The sequence below is a fragment of the Halichoerus grypus genome, chromosome 10 (assembly GCF_964656455.1).
Source record: "Halichoerus grypus chromosome 10, mHalGry1.hap1.1, whole genome shotgun sequence".
Lineage (NCBI taxonomy): Eukaryota > Metazoa > Chordata > Mammalia > Carnivora > Phocidae > Halichoerus > Halichoerus grypus.
This window is the reverse complement of record NC_135721.1, coordinates 87568875-87588906: the sequence shown is the minus strand read 5'-3', so window position 1 is coordinate 87588906 and position 20032 is coordinate 87568875. Positions and strand designations below refer to the sequence as shown.

Here is a 20032-nt window from a genome sequence, read left to right as displayed (position 1 = left end):
GTACAGATTAAATGAGATAAAGTAGATGAAAACACTATGAAAAGTAAAATACAATATGCAAAAATGCTGCATTATTATTGCAGAGTAATAAGCAATAATTTTTTTTAAAAAATAGGAAGTTTGGAAGAAAAAGGCATTACAACTTGGCTGTTCTTTCTTGGAGAAAACAAAGACTGACAACTGTAAGTAATAAAGACAAGGTCAATTTTAGACAGTGACCAAGTCTTGAGGTGGGCAGAGCAAGAGAGCTTTCCTATCTAATTCTCTGGAGACAGCGTCACTATTTCTGAGCAAGTGAAAATTATATCCACAGCCCCTTCTACTTTCTCCTCCTTCCCTTTGCTTCCTCTCCTCTCTAAGATTAGAAGGACTCTAATCTTAAAAGTTCTATCACAAGAAAAATAAATTTATAACTAGGTACAGTGATGGATGTTAACTAGACTTATTGTGGTGATCATTTCAGGATATATACATATATTAAGCCATTAGGCTGTATACCTAAAACTAATATCATGTTATATGTCAATTCTATCTCAATTTAAAAAAGACGACGACAACAACTAGACACAAACAGAATGCTTTGAAATCGCTGACCTTTTAGAGCCACAAGGAACTACAGAGATGAGAGGGACCAGCGTGCTTATTTGACAGGTGAGGAATCTGAGCCTCAAGAAGGTTGGGCAGATGTCTCAGGGATCACACAGCACCAGGAATTTACTGCATATGTGAGACTGGAGCCCAGCTCCTGAGTCCTATCCCAGGCTCTTCCCACTGATTCTGTTTCACCCTTCAAAAGTGAAGACCACCACATACCCTCATCTACAACTTCCAATTATTCCAGGACAACGAGGGGAAGGATAGACTAATATTAACTAAGCACTGTGGCTATCAAGCACCATCCTAGTACTTCAGATCCATTTTTTTTTTGCTAATTACTATCATAATTACAAAATTTGTATTAGTAGTATTAGCTCCATTTTACAGAAGAGGAAACTAAGGCCCAAGGTCATACAAGTCAGAAGAACAAGATCTCTCTCCTTTTCTACCTCCTGATAGTCCCATCCTTTTCCCCAACAACACTTAAAGAAAACTATATAAAGATGTAATTGATAACATGGTAGAAAAATCCACCAAAACTAAATTCACCTTAAGCACTCCACTCCGTATCTTAACTCTGAAAAACAAACATATGAAATCCAAAACAAACAACAGTAAACCTGAAAATGCCCAACTCAAATTCTAGTTCGTTTTGTTTTGTTTTTTAATGAATTGCAATGCACCTCTAAACAAGCTTCAGTTCTTCTCTTCAATTCTCCACTCAACTCTAATAGGAAGAGAAAAAGGTCTCAAGAGCTAGGCTGAGCGTATTCAAGAAGCTGGGGACCTAGGACCAGAGCCACAGCCCCAGCAAACTGAGTACAGTCCTAGCCATTCAGTCAAGTCCACAGAGGCCAGAAGAAACTGAGAAGCAGATGCAAAAATCAAGAGTCTCCTCAAAAATTAAATATAGAATTCCTGTACAATCCCACAATCCCACTTCTAGGTATATATCCAAAAGAACTGAAGGCAGAGACTTGAATAGATACTTGCACACCTATGTTCATAGCCGCATTATTCACAATAGCCAAAAGGTAGAAGCAATTCAGTGTCTATCAAGAGACGACTGGTCAGGCAAAATGTGGTATATACATGCAATGGAATTTTATTCAGCCTTAAAAAAGAAGGAAGTTCTGACACAGGCTACAACATGGATGAACCCCAAAGACATTATGCTGAGATAAGCCGGTCACAAAAAGACAAATACTGTATGATTCCACTTATATGAGGGACCTAGAGTAGTCAAACTCATAGAGACATAAAGTAGAATGGGGGTGGCCAGGGGCTGGGAGGAGGGGAGAATGGGGAGGTTGTGAGACAGAGTTCCAGTTTGGGAAGATGAAAAAGTTCTGGAGATGGATGGTGGTGATGGTTATGTAATAATGTGAATGTACTTACAGCCACTTCACTGTACACTTAAAAATGGTTAAAATGGGGGCACCTGGGTGGCTGAGTCTTCAAGAGTGAAGCATCCAACTCTTGACTTCCTTCAGCTCAGGTCATGACTTCAGGGTACTAAGACGGAGCCCTGTGTTGGACCCTGCACTCAGCAGAGAGTCTGCTTGTCCCTCTTCCTCTGCCCCTCCCCCTGCACTCACATGCATGCACTCTCATGCTCTCTCTCTCTCTCAAATAAATAAATGAATAAAATCTTTTTTAGAAAATGGTTAAAATGGGGTGCATCTGGGTGGCTCAGTTGGTTGGGCTTCTGACTCCTAATTTCACTGGGGTCGTGAGATGGAACCCAGTGTTAGCCTCTGCCCTCAGCAGGAAGTCTGCTTGAGATTCACTCTCTCCCTCTCCCTCTGCCCCTCCCCCAATCCCCCCACACGTGTGCACGTGTGTGCATGCGCGCATGTGCCCTCTCTCAAAAAATAAATAGGTAAATCTTTTTTAAAAATGGTTAAAATAGTAAGTTTTCTGTTCTATATTTTAAAAAAATTTGTTACTTAATGCCTTTTAAAAACAAAATAAAACAGGGTCTCAACAGACACCAGCCCAGCACAAGATGAGGCGGAGCAGGTCTGGAGGAACTAAACTGGACTGGGGGATGAAGCCATGGGAACTCCTGTTTCAGGAGTCCCTTCACCTTTCTGAAAAGGGTGAAACTCAATCTTAAGTGAAAACAGAGCAAGAGCATCACTGCCTCCGATCAGTCAGGCTCCCCATCTGTAAAAGAAGGAATATGGCTGGTCTCCAAAACCCCAGCTCCAACATTCACCCTGCTGTCACCCCCAGAGGCATGACAACTGGGAGTCCCAGCAGTGGCACGGAGATCATCCTCGTGACTGGCAGACTTGAACCCACAGCTGCTGAGGTTATTTTTAAATAGGAAAATGAGTCCACTTCATTCCAGTCACCTACAGACGGCTGCTGAGTAGCTTCACAGAGAGGGAAAGGGAGCAGGGGCACCCAGAAGCACCACACAAGCCAACTGGGCTGAGGCTGTGGCCAGCGTCCATACCCCAAGGCAGAGCCCGGAAGGGCCCCGAGCCAAGCTGTGCTGCCTTGGTCCCTGATGAAGAAAAGGGGTCAGAAAGACTTCAAGGGGCCAGAAGCTGCTTCAGTTCTTCTGGCCCTGCCACAGGGCTCACAGACAGTGTCCCTAAGACCGGCAGGAACCGAAAATATAGGGCTCAAGGGCCCTAACTTACTTGACTAAACAGTTGCATTTTTAAGAGCAAGGACCACAAAAACCAATCTTTTATAGTGGGGTAAAGACAACACAAAATGTTTTAATGAAGGAAGTTTAAAATGAGGCTGACATTTTTAAGGGGACCTGCAGTGCACACTTGAGAATTCTAGTCCTAGGTTAACTACTAGAGAAGCAATTACTAGAATAGAGTCACTCTAGATTAATTACTGTAGTAGAGTAAGTTCCCTGAGGGCCGGACTCTGTTTTGTTCACTGCCTGGAAAAGAGCTAGGCACACAGACGCACACAGTAAATACTTGCTGAATCGGTCTGTTTTCCTAGCTTTTCATTCTTTTAAAATTCAACTGTTTATTGACCACAATGAAGGCCTAACCTAGCACTGTAACATATACACGTGATGTATCAAAGTCACTTACAATTTGGGGCAGGTGGGGAATATCTATACCCACCACCTGCCCTGCTGCACATGGCACCTGAGACCACAAGAAACCTCAACTCTTTAAAAAGCAGGTTACATGGGGAACCTAGGTAGCTCAGTCGGTTAGGCGTCTTGACTCTTGATTTTGGCTCAGGTCATGATCTCGTGTGCATGGGACCAAACCCTACCTCGGGCTCTGCACTGAGCGTGGGGCCTGCCTGACATTCTCTCCCTCCTTCTTTCTGTCCCTCCCCACCCCCGCTCATGCTATCTCTAAAAAAAAAAAAAAAAAAAAGGTTACAAAATGGTTGTTTCAATGAGAAAAGCAGAGGATGCTTAGTTCACTCACAGTTATTTTTTTCCTGCAGAAATTTCCCAAAGGGGTTTTTTTTTAAAGTTATAGGTATATTTTATATTTTGTTATTATAGCCTAAAAATACCTCTATCAAAGTGGACAAGTGCTTCACATTTAAAGTTACTTATCTTTTTATTTGGACATAACTTCAAGCTCATAGAATAGCTTCAGGAATTAAAACAGGACAAAGAACACTCATATACCTTTCACTTTGAAACAGATTTGCCTACTGTTAACAGCGTACCCCATTTGCTGTATTATTTGCTCTTTCTCTTGATATGATAGGATATAATATACCATATAATCACACCCATTTTTTTTTTCTGAATCATTTGAAGGGAGACCTAGTCCCATGAATAGGGAGGGGCATCCTCTTACAAAACAGCGTCGTTATCAACCTCACTAAGTGTAACACATGCCATTTGTACCCCAGTTCCGTCACTGACCCGACAGCACGTTGGTAGCATGTTTCCCCTTCCAGTTCAGGACCCATTCTAGGGTTGGGCATTACACTCAGCCATGTTTCTAGCTTCCTTTAATCCTCAGCCTTTTTTGTCTTTTACCACAGACATTCTGAAGACAAAGGTCCCCATCCCCCTTTTTTGGTTTTTGACAGTTTTGATAATCAAGTTATTCTTAGTTTGTAATAAAAAACATGCTTACATCTGAAATATTTGTATTTGTAGATTTTTAAATTTATAGATTTTTCCACACGTTTTAATCATTTGCTCTGTACTTAAAATGTACATCTTTCTGAAGCTGTGACGGGAAAATTATCCAATTTATACAATTCTGATTCTAAATACAACTTTTCAGGAATGTATATGGCAATACCATACACAGCATATTAGAGACTGTGTTTCCAAAGCTTCTGCAATTATGATCTCTTTTGCTGTGAGTATATCTATCATTCAAGTCTCTCTTAGATTCTCCCTCCCTCCCTCTTACCCCTCCTCTCTCTTTTCCTCTCCTTTCCCCCCATTCCCTCCCTCCCACACACACACCTTCTGGTATAAATGGATGCTCACCTATGGAAACTCTGGTCTTGAACCTTACCAAGATTTCAGGCACCATCAACACATTTCTGGCTTTGCCTATAGTTAGGGTGTCTGCAAATTTTAATTCAAAGAAAGTAAATAATGTACTATCATATGGTTCTAACTTAACTTTTGGCTATGAAATACAGAATACTCAAATCTGGCTTTCCAGGTCATATAGGAAGTTAAAAATCACACAAGAAAAGCAGCTTTTACAGTGGGATACACATCCTAATGAAGAGAACTTTCCCATTCCTCAAGAGGCTCTCCAACCCCTTTTCCTCAAACCTGAATGTTTTATTTCGATAAATGAGGATAAGCAAAAGGCTGCAAGACAAAACAACATCCACTTAGTGCAGACCTTTTTTCACTGCAAGCATCTAACAGTAGACATCAGAACTGTAGCTCCAGTAAATGCTACCATCCACCTCACCTAATAGCAATTCCCAAATTACGATGCCCAAGGGTAGCGTGATCACTCTTAGCTTCACCTGGCTGCGAAGCTGGCTCAGGTCCTTTACTTCAACCAGCAAGCGGCAGTACGAATAAACACACATCTCATGTTCAACTCATCAAAGTCAACCATATGCACTGGCCAGAAGCAAGACAACTGCTCACATAGACCACCCCTCAATCGAGAAGAATGGGCCCTGGTGTGAGCTCCCTGGGGGGCTGGAGGCCGCAGCTCCACAGAGGCCCCCACTTCCCAGGAACTCTAGTAACATGCACAGATTACCAAGAAGGGGGCCCTGATGATTTTAAGGGTTATTTTTCAAGCAATTTTTCTTCTTCATCGTGATTTTGGAACCTAATACCCACATTATGAGGCAGCTCCTTTATACTGAGATTAAACAGTGTCCACTTTGAAACCTGAATGAGTGTCCAAATTCTCCTTTATCTCATAAACGTAAGGGAAGCTAAAGGTTAAAACAAAAACACACATGAATGTGCATCCGTGCACACACACACACACACACACACACACACACACACACATTTGGCTTTACTAAAACCTAATCTCTCCAGCCAAATCCTTGCTGTGACTGAATCCTTGATAGATGGAAGACTGTGAGCTATACATTCCTAAAGGAATCTTAATGCCTTGCTTACATTTTACATTTATTTTTCATTATAATAGCGATATAACAGAAACTCAAAATCCAACTTTAGCTCACTATGCTCCCAGGGTAGGTGTAATATCCAAATCTCTACCTGAGGTTGAACTATGCTGTTTCTTCCTTTTAAAATTGTGTTTGTCATGCAAATAACTGCTTCACAAGTGAAAAAATCCAGAGGTTCCTTCCAAACTTTCATCACTAGGCCAGTACCATTTTTTAAAGATTTTATTTATTTGAGAGAGAGAGAGCACAAGCACGGGGTTGCGGGGTGGGGGGGGGGGGGAGTTGAGGGCCCACAGAGGGAGAAGCAGACTCAGAGCCTGACCCAGGGCTCTATCACAAGACCCTGAGATCATGACCTGAGCCAAGAGGCAGACACTTAACCACTGAGCCACCCAGGTGCCCCTAGGACAATCCTATTTTAAGAATGCTAACACATTTCCTTATTAAAACATCCCTATATCCCAAACATTGGGCCACGAATTTATTTAAAACTCTGTTGAATGGACTCAATTATTCAGGATATCAAACTTCCTGGTCAATCTTTGTAATTTACTGAAACAATATTTAATCTGTATTTTCCTTCTAGAAATAAATTCTATTGTTTGAATCCTGATATCATTATTGAAAACAAAAGACTATTTAATAGTGAAAACTCCAAACAAGATGGTTCAAGGCACCACACGCAGGCACCTCAACGCAGCACCAAATGCCAAGCAAGTAACAATCAATTTTTAAGTTGCCATGGTTTCCTCAAAGAATCTCTTTCGGCTGGTGACACAACCACTGTCCAGTGCTAAGCCAACATCCCTGGGATCCATTTAAGTTAGTTCATCCTTTTGGTGGTCAGTTACAGATTCTTTGAGGTAATTTTTTCCCCCAGTACTGAGTACTTAACCTTATTTCCAAACCAAACTTCCTTGAGAATTGTCTCTTGAGGTCCTGCTCACCTAGCTGCCTTACCTATTTTGCTGACCTATCCGAATCCTAGCCATTGCCCACTTCAAGGCCCAGCAGCCCCTCCCCAAGTTCACACTACAGATGCAGCTTTCAACAGACCCTCTACCATTTGCTGACAAATAATAAGTTTGTAATAACAACCAAAAACCCACCAAATCCCACCTTGATAAAGCTGCCTCCACATGCATGCTTATTTCCTCCCCAGCCTTCCACTCCTACATCCCACCTACATGCACCCAAACTGCTCCCACTGAGGGTGTCAAAGTCCCACAAGCCTTTCCATACCATACTGCAGAGTCCATCCTGCTTCCCTCCCTCCTTCTTGAATACACTTTTCTCTTGACCTCTGGGAAATACACTCTGCTCATTTCCTCCCATTCTCCTGACCACTCCCCAGTCCCCTCTGTGTTTTCCTCCCCCTACAAGCCTTTCTAGACAGCTCATAAGCACATCAAACTGAACTTGCCCAGACAGCTTCTCAGAGGCCACAGAACTCTTACACAGGCTGTTCCCTCTGCTCAGAGCGTCTTTCCTCCATGTTTTACCCACCTAACACCATCCTACATACCCTGCGGGTCTTAGCTGAGATCACAGGTCCTCAGAGAAATGCTCCCTGACACCCCACCCTAAATTAGCTCCCCTGTTATTCCCTCTCATTGCCCCCACCTCCCGTGCACTTACCACCATTTATAATTCTGTATTTCGTGGTTTAATTATCACCCTACCACCACTACTAGTTTTCCCCATTTCTCTAGGTGATAAGCTTCATGAGAATACAGGGCCTGGCATTGTTGAATGAAATGTTCTTTCGGCTTTTTCTTCTCTAAATACAAATAATTAAATGGATTTTACAAACATATCTAGAAAATACGACAGTCTGAAGTATGAAATCTTCCACTGTTATTATAAAACTCTTATAATAATAATGATACTAGTAATTGTTTTGCAGGTGAAGAAACTGAGACCCAAAAAAGGAATGGGTTAGTCATAGAACCACATCTCTGAGGCTAGGTCAGAGATAAAAACTTATAACTCTAAACTGATTTCCTCTCTAGAGGAAAAAAAATCCAGAATAGCTATCTTTTAATTTCAAATGAAAGTACCTGACTAGATTAGATGCATTTCTGAAAATAGTTCCTAAGCCTCTGTGAAATTGACACACCCCACACATGCTAGACATTTTGAAAGCTAAATATAGTTTACTGAGAGGACAGATATCTGAGGCATGGGCAATCCAAGAGTAATCATGGTCCATGAGGCAAGAATGCAACAATGCTTCAATGCCTCTCTCCTTATCCCCATTACTCATACAGAGCTGGTAACCAGAAAAAATGCCAAGCTCTCCCAAATTTTAGATTCAGTCTACATTTTATCCAATTTATATGTGCATGTAAAGAAACATATAATTCTACAAGGTTTGGTGAGAAACACAACAGCCCCCTCACCCCTCCCTACTCTCACTTCCCACCTCCCCGCAAGCAACCACCTCCAATTCTTAACTGATTCTTTTTGCATTTACCTTTGCATCTCTGAAGAATATGTCTGTATTACTATCTCTTGAATTTTTAGTTGAGGCACTCACTGACAGCTTTCAGAAGTAGAAGGTTTGGTTCCTTTTCATTGACCACCACCACCTAGCACTCACACCTCACTTAGGCTTGGTTAGATCACTAGTCAATATTTACATTATTATAACTATGTAAACATTATTGAGAGCTGAGCTTTGCAGTAAAACTATGAAACCTGTCCTAACCTATACAACTTTTGATTTTCCCTGGAGTTCACAATTGCCCCAGAATTCTTGACTGATTTAGCTTTTTATGTATCAATAATTTACCCAAGGGATGCCTGGTGGCTCAGTCAGTTAAGCATCCCACTCTTGATTTCGGCTAAGGTCATGATCTCAGAGTTGTGAGAGGGAGCCCAGAGTCTGGCTCCACACTGAGGATGGAACCTGCTTAACCTCTCCCTCTGCCCCTCCCCCGACCTCATGCAAACTCTAAGAGAAATAAATAAAAATAACAACTTACTCACAATTCCTCTCTAGTATACAGACCTCCCTTCAGCATGTGCAAGAAAGTTAGGTGCTCTACCCATTTTTCTTCTCGGAGCTTTCCTGCAGCCTTCTGCCCCGCTCCAATCTGGACCGAGAAGTCTCTCAGCTCTTATCTCAGGATTCCCCTTCATCATCACCCTAGAGATTCGCTTTTAAGGACTTCTTTTTAAAAAAGTAACAGAAAGTATAAGCTCTTGCGGGAAAAGGTTGTACACTGCATGAAAATTAAGAATGTTGGTTCTTCAAGAAGATAATAAAAACGAAAATGAAAAGTCCAGTCACAGAGAAATTTTTTAATACTTCGAAAAGAATACAGAACACATAGACACATGTGCATGTATACAAATACACACACCCCCACACACACACACACACACACAGCTCCTAAATTAAGAAAGACACACTTCCCGGGGTGCATGCATGGCTCAATTGGTTGAGGGTCTGCCTTCGGCTCAGGTCGTGATCCCGGGGTCCTGGGATCAAGCCCCACATGGGCCACCTGCTCCATGGGGAGCCTGCTTCTCCCTCTCCCTCTGCCTCCATCTCTCTCTGTCTCTTATGAATAAATAAAGAAAATTTAAAAAAAAAAAAAAAGACACTTCCCCACGCCTTTGAGGTTACAGAGCCATGTGACTTGCTTCGGCCAATATAGAGTGACAGGGGCACCTGGCTGGCTCAGTCGGTAGAGCATGTGACTCTTGAGCTCAGGGTGGTGAGTAAATAAATAAAGTTAATAGAAGGGATAGGTGTCACTTCCAGGTGCAAGCTCTAAAAACCAGCATGAGATTCACCAAACTGCTTCCCCCCTTACCATGTAACCATGGGAACATTAGGAATGGAGCCTCCATTAGCCCATATTTGAGTGCCTACACAAGAGAACCCTGGGGACCCACACTGGATATATACCATGAGGGAGAAATAAACTAATGTGGGTCCACAGAGATGTGTGGGGTGTTACCACAGTAACCTAGCCCATTCTGGCTGACATACCCAACCAGTTCACTTACAGGTATATTCTCTGGAGAAACTTTCACACATATGAACATTATACAAGAATGTTCATAACAGCATTATTTGTAATTTAAAAAAAAGAACTAGAAACCCAAATATCAACTGACAAGAGAATGAGTGGATTACTACCCATGAGCAAAAATGAATGAATGTGGCTACACACATCAATATGGTTCAATGTTAGAGAAACATAAATATATATATGTATATGTGTATATATATATAAATCTATAAATATAACTGGGATATGGAAAAACAAGCTTCAAAAAAATAAGGTATTATTCCTTTTGTATAAAGTTATAAAAGCGCACAAAACAATGTATTGATTAGGGAGGGGAATGTAATCAGAAAAACACACAAGAGATCTCTTAAACACTTAAATATTCTATTAGTAACAGGTGATAAGTATTACTTATACTTTATATTTATATTACATCCTCCTATGCACATAGAAGATTTCCTATTTTAAAGCTTCAGGCAAACTGCAATCCTATTTACTGTTTTTTAATTTCCCTTCTCTATCAGGAACTACTTGTTCACAATAAAACCAACCACAGAAGACAGTACCCTTTCCTAAGGAGAGTTTCTTTGGGGCTGTTGATTTGGCTGTTGATTTTTCCTTCCTTTTTTTAAAGTGAAAAGCAGGAAGCAGAAAAATAAAATCTGGTGGAACGACAGACCCACCAAATGTTTAAGAATATTAATGACTCAACTTCGTAGAGCTGGGTCAGCTGGCTGGTGATGGACTAGGGAAATCATTCTGGGTCTGTAGAGGATCATTTACATAAAGGTTACCAACGGGCAGTTCTAACAGCTGGGCTGGTGCAGCTGACAAACTACCGCTAGTCCTTACAGGCACGCAGTGTAGGCGTGAGAAAAAGCAATGACAACACTCTGTATTATTTCCAGTTTTTTGCATAATTCCCATTTCCAGAATGATACAAAACATTTCTCAGCCTCAAAGGCTCACCCCTATCAATTCTACTTGGACATCCATGTATTCACTAAGTTTTTATTGAGTGCTCTAGCAACAGAAACTGTTCCAGTGCTGGAGGCATAGTGGTGAGGGACCACCTCACCACTCCGTCCTGAAGCTCATGGTCTGGTTCCCTAGAAAGTGATAAAGCCACAAAGGGCCACATCATGGCACAGTGTGAGCGCTATAAAGGAAAAGCAGAGGGGGTCGTAGAAGATTGGATCAGAGGAGGGAGGGGTCCAGTGCACCATCCCCAGGCAGTGGACTCAGGCTGAGATCTGAAGGGTGGGAGAGGGAGAAAAGAATTAGCCAGGCAGAGGGGGAGGTGAGGGCACCCCTAGGCCGAAGGGACAGCAAGGTGAGGTCTTGGGAAGTACCTGACAAGCTGGAGGGTCTGTGCTTACAAGGAGAAAGCGAAGGAGAAAGAGCCTGAGACGTGGTACAGGATAGCTCATGAAACACCCAAGCAGCTGTTAAAATTTGCTCAGGGCTGATTTCAATACAGATGATTAAAGTTTTTAAAATTAGGGGGAAAATCTGTCCTGAAAATATGATCAGATTTACTACTTTCATTTAAAATAAATTCCTCCTCTAACCAGTGCTGCCAGAATAGAGAGTCGAGATCATAAAATTCTATCCCTTCACAGCTAATAAATGAATTCTTTAAAAGCTACAAGCCTCTCAATCATTTTCAGCTCTTCCTAAAGGGTTCCAATTAGGCTGAAATGGCTGGCCTCTGCTAGTGCACCACCCACACATTTGTACCTCACATTATTCCTTGAGGGACACAGTCCCTGCCTTGTTTGATTACCTAATTACAGTGCCCTTATTATGCTTTCATTAAATGCAACTGTTCGAAACCCTAAAGCTTTTATTAATGGCTTATCAGCCCTTAAAAATGTATCAGTTATTTTACCTGTATATCTGTATTGGAAGATATCTTCCAATTTATGCTCCTAAAAATCAAAGTACTTCCTTTATTTGTGTTTCTTCCTTATTGTGCTTCTGGAAAACAAGACCAAGGCATATAAGACTCTTTAGCCAATATCTGGGAGATCTACACAATGCAAAGACTGCCTGGTTAAACCGAAGAGTTTTGTTGGTGGTGAAAATTAAATCCACCAACAAATTCAGGGGCACCTGGCTGGCTCAGTTGGTAGAGCATGTGACTCTTCATCTCAGGGTCGTGAGTTCAAGCCCCACATTGGGTGTGGAGCCTAATTTAAATAAATAAAGAAATAAATGCATGCATGCAGGCAAAAAAACCACCAACAAATTCAGCTACCTGAGCAAGACTACAACCAATACGGAATGGTCTAGCCAAAAAAGGCAACATCTGGGCTTCACCAGTTTCCAACCTTTCAACAGAGTCATTCTGAGCAAGGCTAGTGACCCCACATGAATCCCTGGTGTCAGTTTCAGATCCCCCACACTTCGTTCGGGACACTGTTCCAAAGACAGTAGACAATTAACTCTGGGCATGGTCACTCACACTCAATGCCTAGAACACCAAGGTGAAGTTCCCTTTATTTACTAGGATTTAACAAAGGATTTCAAAGAAGCTCTGTAAGCAAATCCTGCTAGCACAAACTGCTTTTAACTTTCCAATTACACTTACTAAATACTGCAGTAATAGGGGTGCCTGAGTGGTTCAGTCAGTTAAGTCACGATCCCAGGGTCCTGGGATTGAGTCCCTGCTTCGCAGGGAGTTTGCTTCTCCCTCTCCCTCCGTGCCTCCTCCCACTCACTCGCTCTCACATGCTCTCTCTCTCTCTCTCTCAAATAAAATCTTTAGTACATACATACATACTGAGGTAATAGATAAGTATTTTCTATATCCTTCACTACAATGCAAACTTCTTTACAACACGTTTATTCTAAGAAGCCCTTTCGTTAGTCAATTCTTTGTTACTCTCCTTTTTTTTTTTTTTTTCCAAACCTACGAGGTGGCAAATGCAGCTAAGCCCCTCATATAGTTTTAATTCTAAGCCTTGTTTGAATTGGAACTCGTATGCATTGCTGGTGGAAATGTAAAATGGTACAGCCACAGTGGAAAATAGTTTGTAACGCTCTAAAGTAAACTTCATTATTGTCCCTGTCTTGAAGCTGTTACAACTAAGGCTCAAAGACACGAAATAAACTAGCTCAATGGAGGTCTCTCTGCCCTGATTTGTAACCAACAGACTTATCTTGCCTCAAAGCCCCTATTTTCCACTACACCCTGCTTCCTCCAGATGACCCTAGCTATTGAGGAAACTGTTAGCCCCTAACTATTATAATGCAATGACAGGAACAGGGGCTGAAGGGAAACATTCTGAAAAGCAGAAAACATCAAGATTTTCTTCAAATTACAATTTTTTAACCGCCAGCTTCTTTGGGAAAAGAAATGCAAGATTATACAGGAACACACAACACTGAAAAATAAAATCCTTCAGAGGGGCCATCTGGGTGGTGACATTCGGTCTTTAAAGTTACATTTGTGCTGCTCATTTTAAGTGCTTCAGGGAACACTGGGGGAGAGGACAGCAATGGTGTGTTCTGTCTGCACCTCCCAAATGCTAACTTCTCCCACTCAGTTCTCCCAGAGCTCACTGAACTTTTTAAGAAATATTCCTATACACTGAAACTAATGTAACATTGTGTGTCAACTACATTTAAATAAAAAAGTTAATAATAAAAATACTGCCAAGGGCTGGAGATTGTATCCCAGTGAATACTTGTATACCTTGACTTCCCCCCTTCCAGAGCAGCAAAATCACTTCTGTCCCAGGAGCTTTGGAAACATTTTATGATGCTATATTCAGCCACACCATGTTCTAACTGGAGGAAAAGGTCCCTGCCTCCTACTACTGTCCCCAAGCCCAGGATTTCCTTCCCCAGACAGGTCCTAGGGGGTGGTAACAGGCCACGTGAAAAGCTGAGGCCATGATCCTTCCCTGTGAAAGAAGGGTGCTACAAAAAAAGACAGAAAGAAGAGGTCTTTGTTTCCCACCCACTCCCTCCAGCTTTCCACAGTGATCAGACTGCCAGGTAAACAGGAAGCCCAGAAGAGAGAGGGGATGTTCCTGTCCCATGTGATCAGCTCAGCCTCAGTCAGAAAAGCTGGACCTCCACTCCCACCCAGCTTTTAAGTGAAAAGTAGAATCCATCATTCACGCATATATTCATCCACATATTCATCCTACAAACGTTTAATGAGCATACACTCTGTGCTAGGCACCATCATAGGTAAAATGCCCACCCTCAGAACAGACAATTCAGCATGGGGAAACAATCAACAAAATGAGTAAGTATATTGTATATTAGAAAGTGAGAAAGAGCTATGGAGAAAATAAAACTGGAGATGGATATACGGAATGTATATAGGTGTGTGTAAGTGTGTATTAATAGGAAGATTAATTATAATCCTCAATGAAACAAAACCTTTTATTTCTGAGGGTGGGCAATTTTTAAACACGTCAGATTAAATGCCAATGGAGATCTCATATGTTTAAGCTCCTACAAATAACAAATTCAGCAACACAATAAAAAAAAAGACCCTTCATTACCACTCCCTTACATTTTATTTCCAACCCCTCTTAACCATTTCTACTTGCTTCTCTCCAAATGCCTAGAACCAGTCAGAATATACATGTTAGCCCTCATTATTTTCATAAACTCAGTCTTAAGTTTTAAACCTTTAAAATAAATTGCTAAATTAGAATTCTACGCCACCAACATGAAGCTGCCCTCTGTGTCACACAGTCTTGACTTTACAACATTCATAAGTGGTTGGGTTAAGACCAGCCCATTGGTGGATGTGGTAACTCTGGGTTGCTCAATCAGCACGGCTCTGGTTAGTTGCTTCCCAGCTAAAAACCTGAAGGTAAAGAATCCAGCAGCCAAGGAGAGGTCACACTTTCACAATCAACAGGAGGTTCTGAGTCCCCAAGAAATAAAGCCAAGTGTCATCTTTTTGTGGGGTATTTTTTTTTTCTGGTCGATCATAATGCCTTTAACAAGAAAACTGTGCAAACTCACTATAAGCCCAAACCAAAGTATACACCAAGAAAGGCCAATGCCACAGGTATGATGACATGTGACCTCCTTGATTTTGGAATGCAACAAGGAGGGGGGCTGCAACATTTTGAGTTTATCGCAGATAGACTCTGGACAATAAAGCCAGGCTCTCCGGAAGGGAGGTTGACCTCATTCTCTATCAGGCATCGTATCTGAGGCTTTGCCCGGCTTGTCTGGACCTGTCTCCCTTGCTAGAAGTCGAATACCCTGAAGTCTTTCCCAAGGCAGCCACAAGAAGACCCCACAGTGTCAGCGAGCAGTGAATTAAGTGATAAAAACACTTGCTAGGCAGACGTTCCATATGTTCAAACCCTGTCCTCACCCTCTACTAAAGGAGACCATTTACAGGCCAGGTACTATGCTTAACATACCAAAAATTAAGATACACTGCCCTTAAAGGACTGGGGGGACAAACCGCTCCTCTGGCCTCTTTGCCTTTGGTGGGCCTCACAGGGCACCACCAACCTCGACTGCCCAAGAGCTCTGGCATGAAGTGCCACTGTGCTGCTCAGGGACGTACCAAGGCCTCTATGGCCTCCTGCCTCCTACAGTAACTACCTCCCTCAGAGCTTAAAGCAGCTCCCAGAGCAGGCCCACCTGCTGCCCAACCTGTTCCCACTACTCACCACCGTAAGTCACCCCACTACCCCCTTTCATCCAGATTCCTCAACCACCCTACCACCCTTCCATCCAGAATGCCACCAAGTCATACCCACTCCTTGAGACTCAGCGAAGCCCACCCTCTTGGGGCATCCAACTGCCAGCTTTCTCACCTTCCGAGTCTCAAGTACAGGAAGGTAATTCCCCTTGCAGTTAGTTCTGCTGTTTCAGGGTCTATTGATCACATCTCCCCATTAGAGACTTGACTCCAGGAGCACCTTCCCCCAGAATAAGCAAACAGTGGAGTCACCAACAGTGAGCCTAGGGACCCAAGCTCAGTCTCTTGACCTCTCTCTCCAGCCTTGGTCTCATACCCATTCCTAGCATAAGGGGGGATGTAATGGGGAAAAAGATCTAAGGTCTCTTTTATTTCAGATTCCAAAATTTAGAAATTTCATATAGATTCCCTAGGCACAAATGAAAAAGGCTAATAAACTGTTCTTCCATTGACCCATTTAAACAGGTGGCCCAGCTAGCCTCAATTTTTCCAAACGCTTGATGTTCACAGAGCTCTGGAGAGTAACTTTTAGAAAAAATGCTTTGTTTTTCACAAATTTTACAAGCCTGAGTTTTTTCCTCCTATCATTGCTTGGAAGAAACAAATGGGGGAGGGGGTAACTGACCTGCTCAGTTTTGCTACTAAGATCATAAGCTTGGGATTCGCACTGCCTCAGTTCCTCCTCCGGGCGCGCAGATGGTCCCTGGCCCGCCCTGCCCACAGACTCGACAGTCCCGGCTTGCCAGGGTCTCCCGAGCAGCGCCGGGCCGTGGGCCGGCCGTGTGTCCCCAGCCGAGACACCACCTGGAGCCTCGGGCGCTTCCAGATGGCCGAGTCAGGGCCGGCCGGGGCGCACCCCGCTGTCACCTGGCCCAGCACCGCGGCCTGCGCTCCTCCCGGGGCGGCCCTTGCCCCCTCGGCTCGCGCTCCAGTCGGCGTTTCTCCTTCGATTCCTGAGCCAAGTCTGGCCTCCATGCGGTCACCGGGCCAGGCAGCGAAGGCACCTGCCTCGCCCGCAAAAACGCACGAGCCTGCAAGTCCCTTTTGCCACAACCTCGACGGGTGCTTGCAAGAGAAATGCAGAAGAAAGGAAAACAAGCCCGAGGCAGGGCCGTCCTGGCCCGGCGTCTCCCACGAAATCGCCACCTGCGATGCACCCCGGGCTGGGGGCCGCGGGCCCGGCGGGGAGCGAGGTCCGGGGCCCGGCCCGCTGCGCCCGCCCGCCCCGGCGCGCCCCTTACCCGTGAGGCGGCCGCCCCCCTCGCCGTGCCCGCGGCGCCGCTGCAGGATGAAGTAGCAGCTGCTCTTCTGAGTCACCCAGAGCTTCAGGGCGTTCTTCAGCAGCACCTCCTCGGGCTTGAGCCACATCGCAGCGGTCCGACCGCGCCCGCGGGCCCCGGCTCACATCGCCCCGGCCGCCTGCCGCGCCGGGCCGAGCCCGCTCGGGAGGAAGCGGCTGCGGCGGGGACCGCAGCCGGCCGGCGTCCTGCGCTCGGAGAGTCCAGGGAGCGCGGCCGGCGCAGCAAGCCGCTCGCAGCCCGCGCAGCCGCGCAGGCCCCGCCCCCGCCCCGGCTCCGCCCACGGGCCCGCCCCGGCTCCGCCCACCGACCGCCCCCAATCCTCCAGCTCCCGCGGCGCCGCCTGGGTTTCCGAGTCCCAGCCGCTCCAGCGCACAGTTCCGGAGTGGAGGGAGGAAGTCCCATCCCTGCTGCCAGGTTCCCCCCTCCTCTCTCCGCTGCGCTTGCGGGGAGCGCCTCGACTCTTCGCTTTCCTCCGCGGGTCCTGGGAGGCAGCTCGGGACCGCAGGACTTGTCTCCCCGCCCCACTCTGAGAGGAGGAGGAGCGAAGGAAAAGGACATCTTGTTCACACAGCTGCAGGTTGCCCAACCGAGGGCATTTATTTGTCTTTTGGGGCAACAGAATGCACGACGGAAAACCCAGGTGTGTTTGGAATAACGTAGCATTTAACACAACAAGGAACATTTTAACAGATAACCAAAAAATAGCATTAAAAATTAAAAGCAATTATTTTCCAATTTTTTAAAAATGCTCGGCCCGCGCTTTCCATGCTCTCACGAGGGATCAGCGATATTGTAGGACCCTGAAGCAAGGCATCAGACCAAACTCAAACTGGACGCCCTCGTGGGTATATTAGGGCTCCCGTGCGAGTCCCCTACACTGCAATGAATTTGTTCGCATTTGTTCTAAGAGAATTGAAAGGCTGGGAAATACGGAGTTGGTGATACTAAAGAAAAGCTATAGGGAATGTGGAGATAGGATTTTAAAAATGAGTATTTCCTCAAAGCTGTTGTAGAAATAGACACATGGTAGTTGACCTTGAACAAGCTGGTGGTCCTCCTAGCTGTGTCCTCGGAGAGGCAGTTAATCCCAACACCCTTAGCAAAAGAGAAGTAAAGAAAAACTCCCATCAAAATGGCCCTTAGGTTTTGACAAAGGGGTCCGTAACAAAATGTGGCTTAATTAGGACAGAACTGAAAAGTAGAAGTAAATACCCCACCCAACATGTGGTAACTGAGTGATGCTTCTCACTGGAAGCCAAGGAATCCATTTGCAGAGGATCAGAAGGGGTCCGCTCAGAGCCTGGACCTGACCAGGTGGGCTAGAAGCCACGTGAAGAACCCTGTGCCAGGGGCAAACAGAAATGCCCAGCCAGAGGGCAGGGGCATCTGTGGTCAAGCACTGGAAGACCACTGACAAATATCCCCTGAGCAAAACTGAGGAAGTCAGCTATAATCAGGGGGATTTGGATGCCCTGGAGCATAAAGAGCTGCCAGGGATGGCAAGAAAATATTCCTTCCAGAAACATTCACTGGAATCCCCTTCTCAGACATACTGCCAGGCCCTGGAATTGCAGAGAATGGGAAATGGCCCCTGCCCTGATGGACTCACAGGTAGGCAAATAGGCACAAAGCATAGTGGGAGTCATGCTGGGGACAATGGGGATGAAGAGAATGAAGGGTCAGTTCCTCAGGGAGGGGCTTGAGAAACCCCCACAGAACAGCTGTTGTCTGACTGGGGCTTGGGAAACGAATATGTTTTTGCCACCAGATCAAGTAGAGAGGACATGTCTGGTAAATGGATCAGTATATAAGCCATTGTGGTTTAGGGCACAGGGAATGCAGCCTACAGAAGTCAGCCTCCTGGGCACAGAGCAAGGTGAAGAAGGTTGGAAAGGGGCCGATGGAGAATATCTTGCACGGCGGTCACAACATCCTACTCTTGCTCATCTCTGGGTGTTCATCACCTCTTTTTGGTATTATGGTTTGAATTGTGTCCCTCAAAATTCTTAGGTTGAAGTCCTAATTCCCAGTACCTCAGAATGTGACTTTATTTGGAAATAGAGTCATTGCAGATGTAATTTTTAAGTTACAGTAGGGTCATTAGGGTGGGACCCAATGCAATATGACTGGTGTCCTTATAAAAGGGAAATCTGGACACAGACATGCACACAGAACACCTTGTGAATTTGGGAGTTGTGCTGCCACAAGCCAAAGTACTACCAGAAGCTAGGAGAAAGGCCTGGAACAGATCCTTCCCTAATGCCCTCAGAAGGAACCAACCCTACCAACACCTGGATCTCAGGCTTCTAGCCTCTAGAACTGTGAGACAATTTCTGTTGTTTGAAACCACATGGTTTGTGGTACTTTGTTATGGCAATTCCAGCAAACAAATACAGCTGGCTCCCTAAGCCTGTCTACACCTGTTCAGTAGCAAGTCTCTCGAACCATTCTGAGTTGGATTCTGTTTCCTGCCAAGACCCTGACCTTGGAGCAGCCCCAGGAAAAGTTCCTCGATATGGAATTCTGGCTGGGTTACTCACCTATTTGTGCATGCGCAGGGAGCAAAAGGATGTAGTGATCTGTGGCATGCAGAGGCAGCAAGGTACTCAAATCGGCACTGCGGGTAGTATGAGGGACAGATGGGGGACAAGGCTTAGGGGGTTCTTGCTGTTGAACTTGATTGCTATAGCAACAGTGATAACTACAAAGATTGGAGAGTGAGGTGGCTGTTTCTAACTCCCCTAGAGAGTTTATTTGTTTGCTTATTTGTTTAAAGATAAGCGTGAAGTATCACATCCCCATCTCAAGGTATAGATGTGGTGAAAGCAAAA

General features: G+C 44.5%; 1 protein-coding gene across 8 annotated transcripts in view; it reads right to left on the bottom strand.

The window, feature by feature from the left end:
- TBC1D8 (TBC1 domain family member 8) overlaps positions 1 to 17438 on the bottom strand; it is a 103673-nt gene extending 86235 nt beyond the window's left edge. For 3 of the 8 annotated variants that reach the window (XM_036087938.2, XM_036087939.2, XM_078056786.1), the window contains exon 1: positions 17142 to 17435. In XM_036087938.2, coding sequence (XP_035943831.2) covers positions 17142 to 17268 — 127 coding nt within the window. In that variant the 5' untranslated portion in view covers positions 17269 to 17435. Of the gene's footprint in view, positions 1 to 17141 lie in introns of all 8 variants that reach the window. The other 5 variants (XM_036087940.2, XM_036087941.2, XM_036087943.2 and 2 more) reach the window with 2 other exon arrangements.
- Positions 17439 to 20032: the final 2594 nt, after the last annotated feature.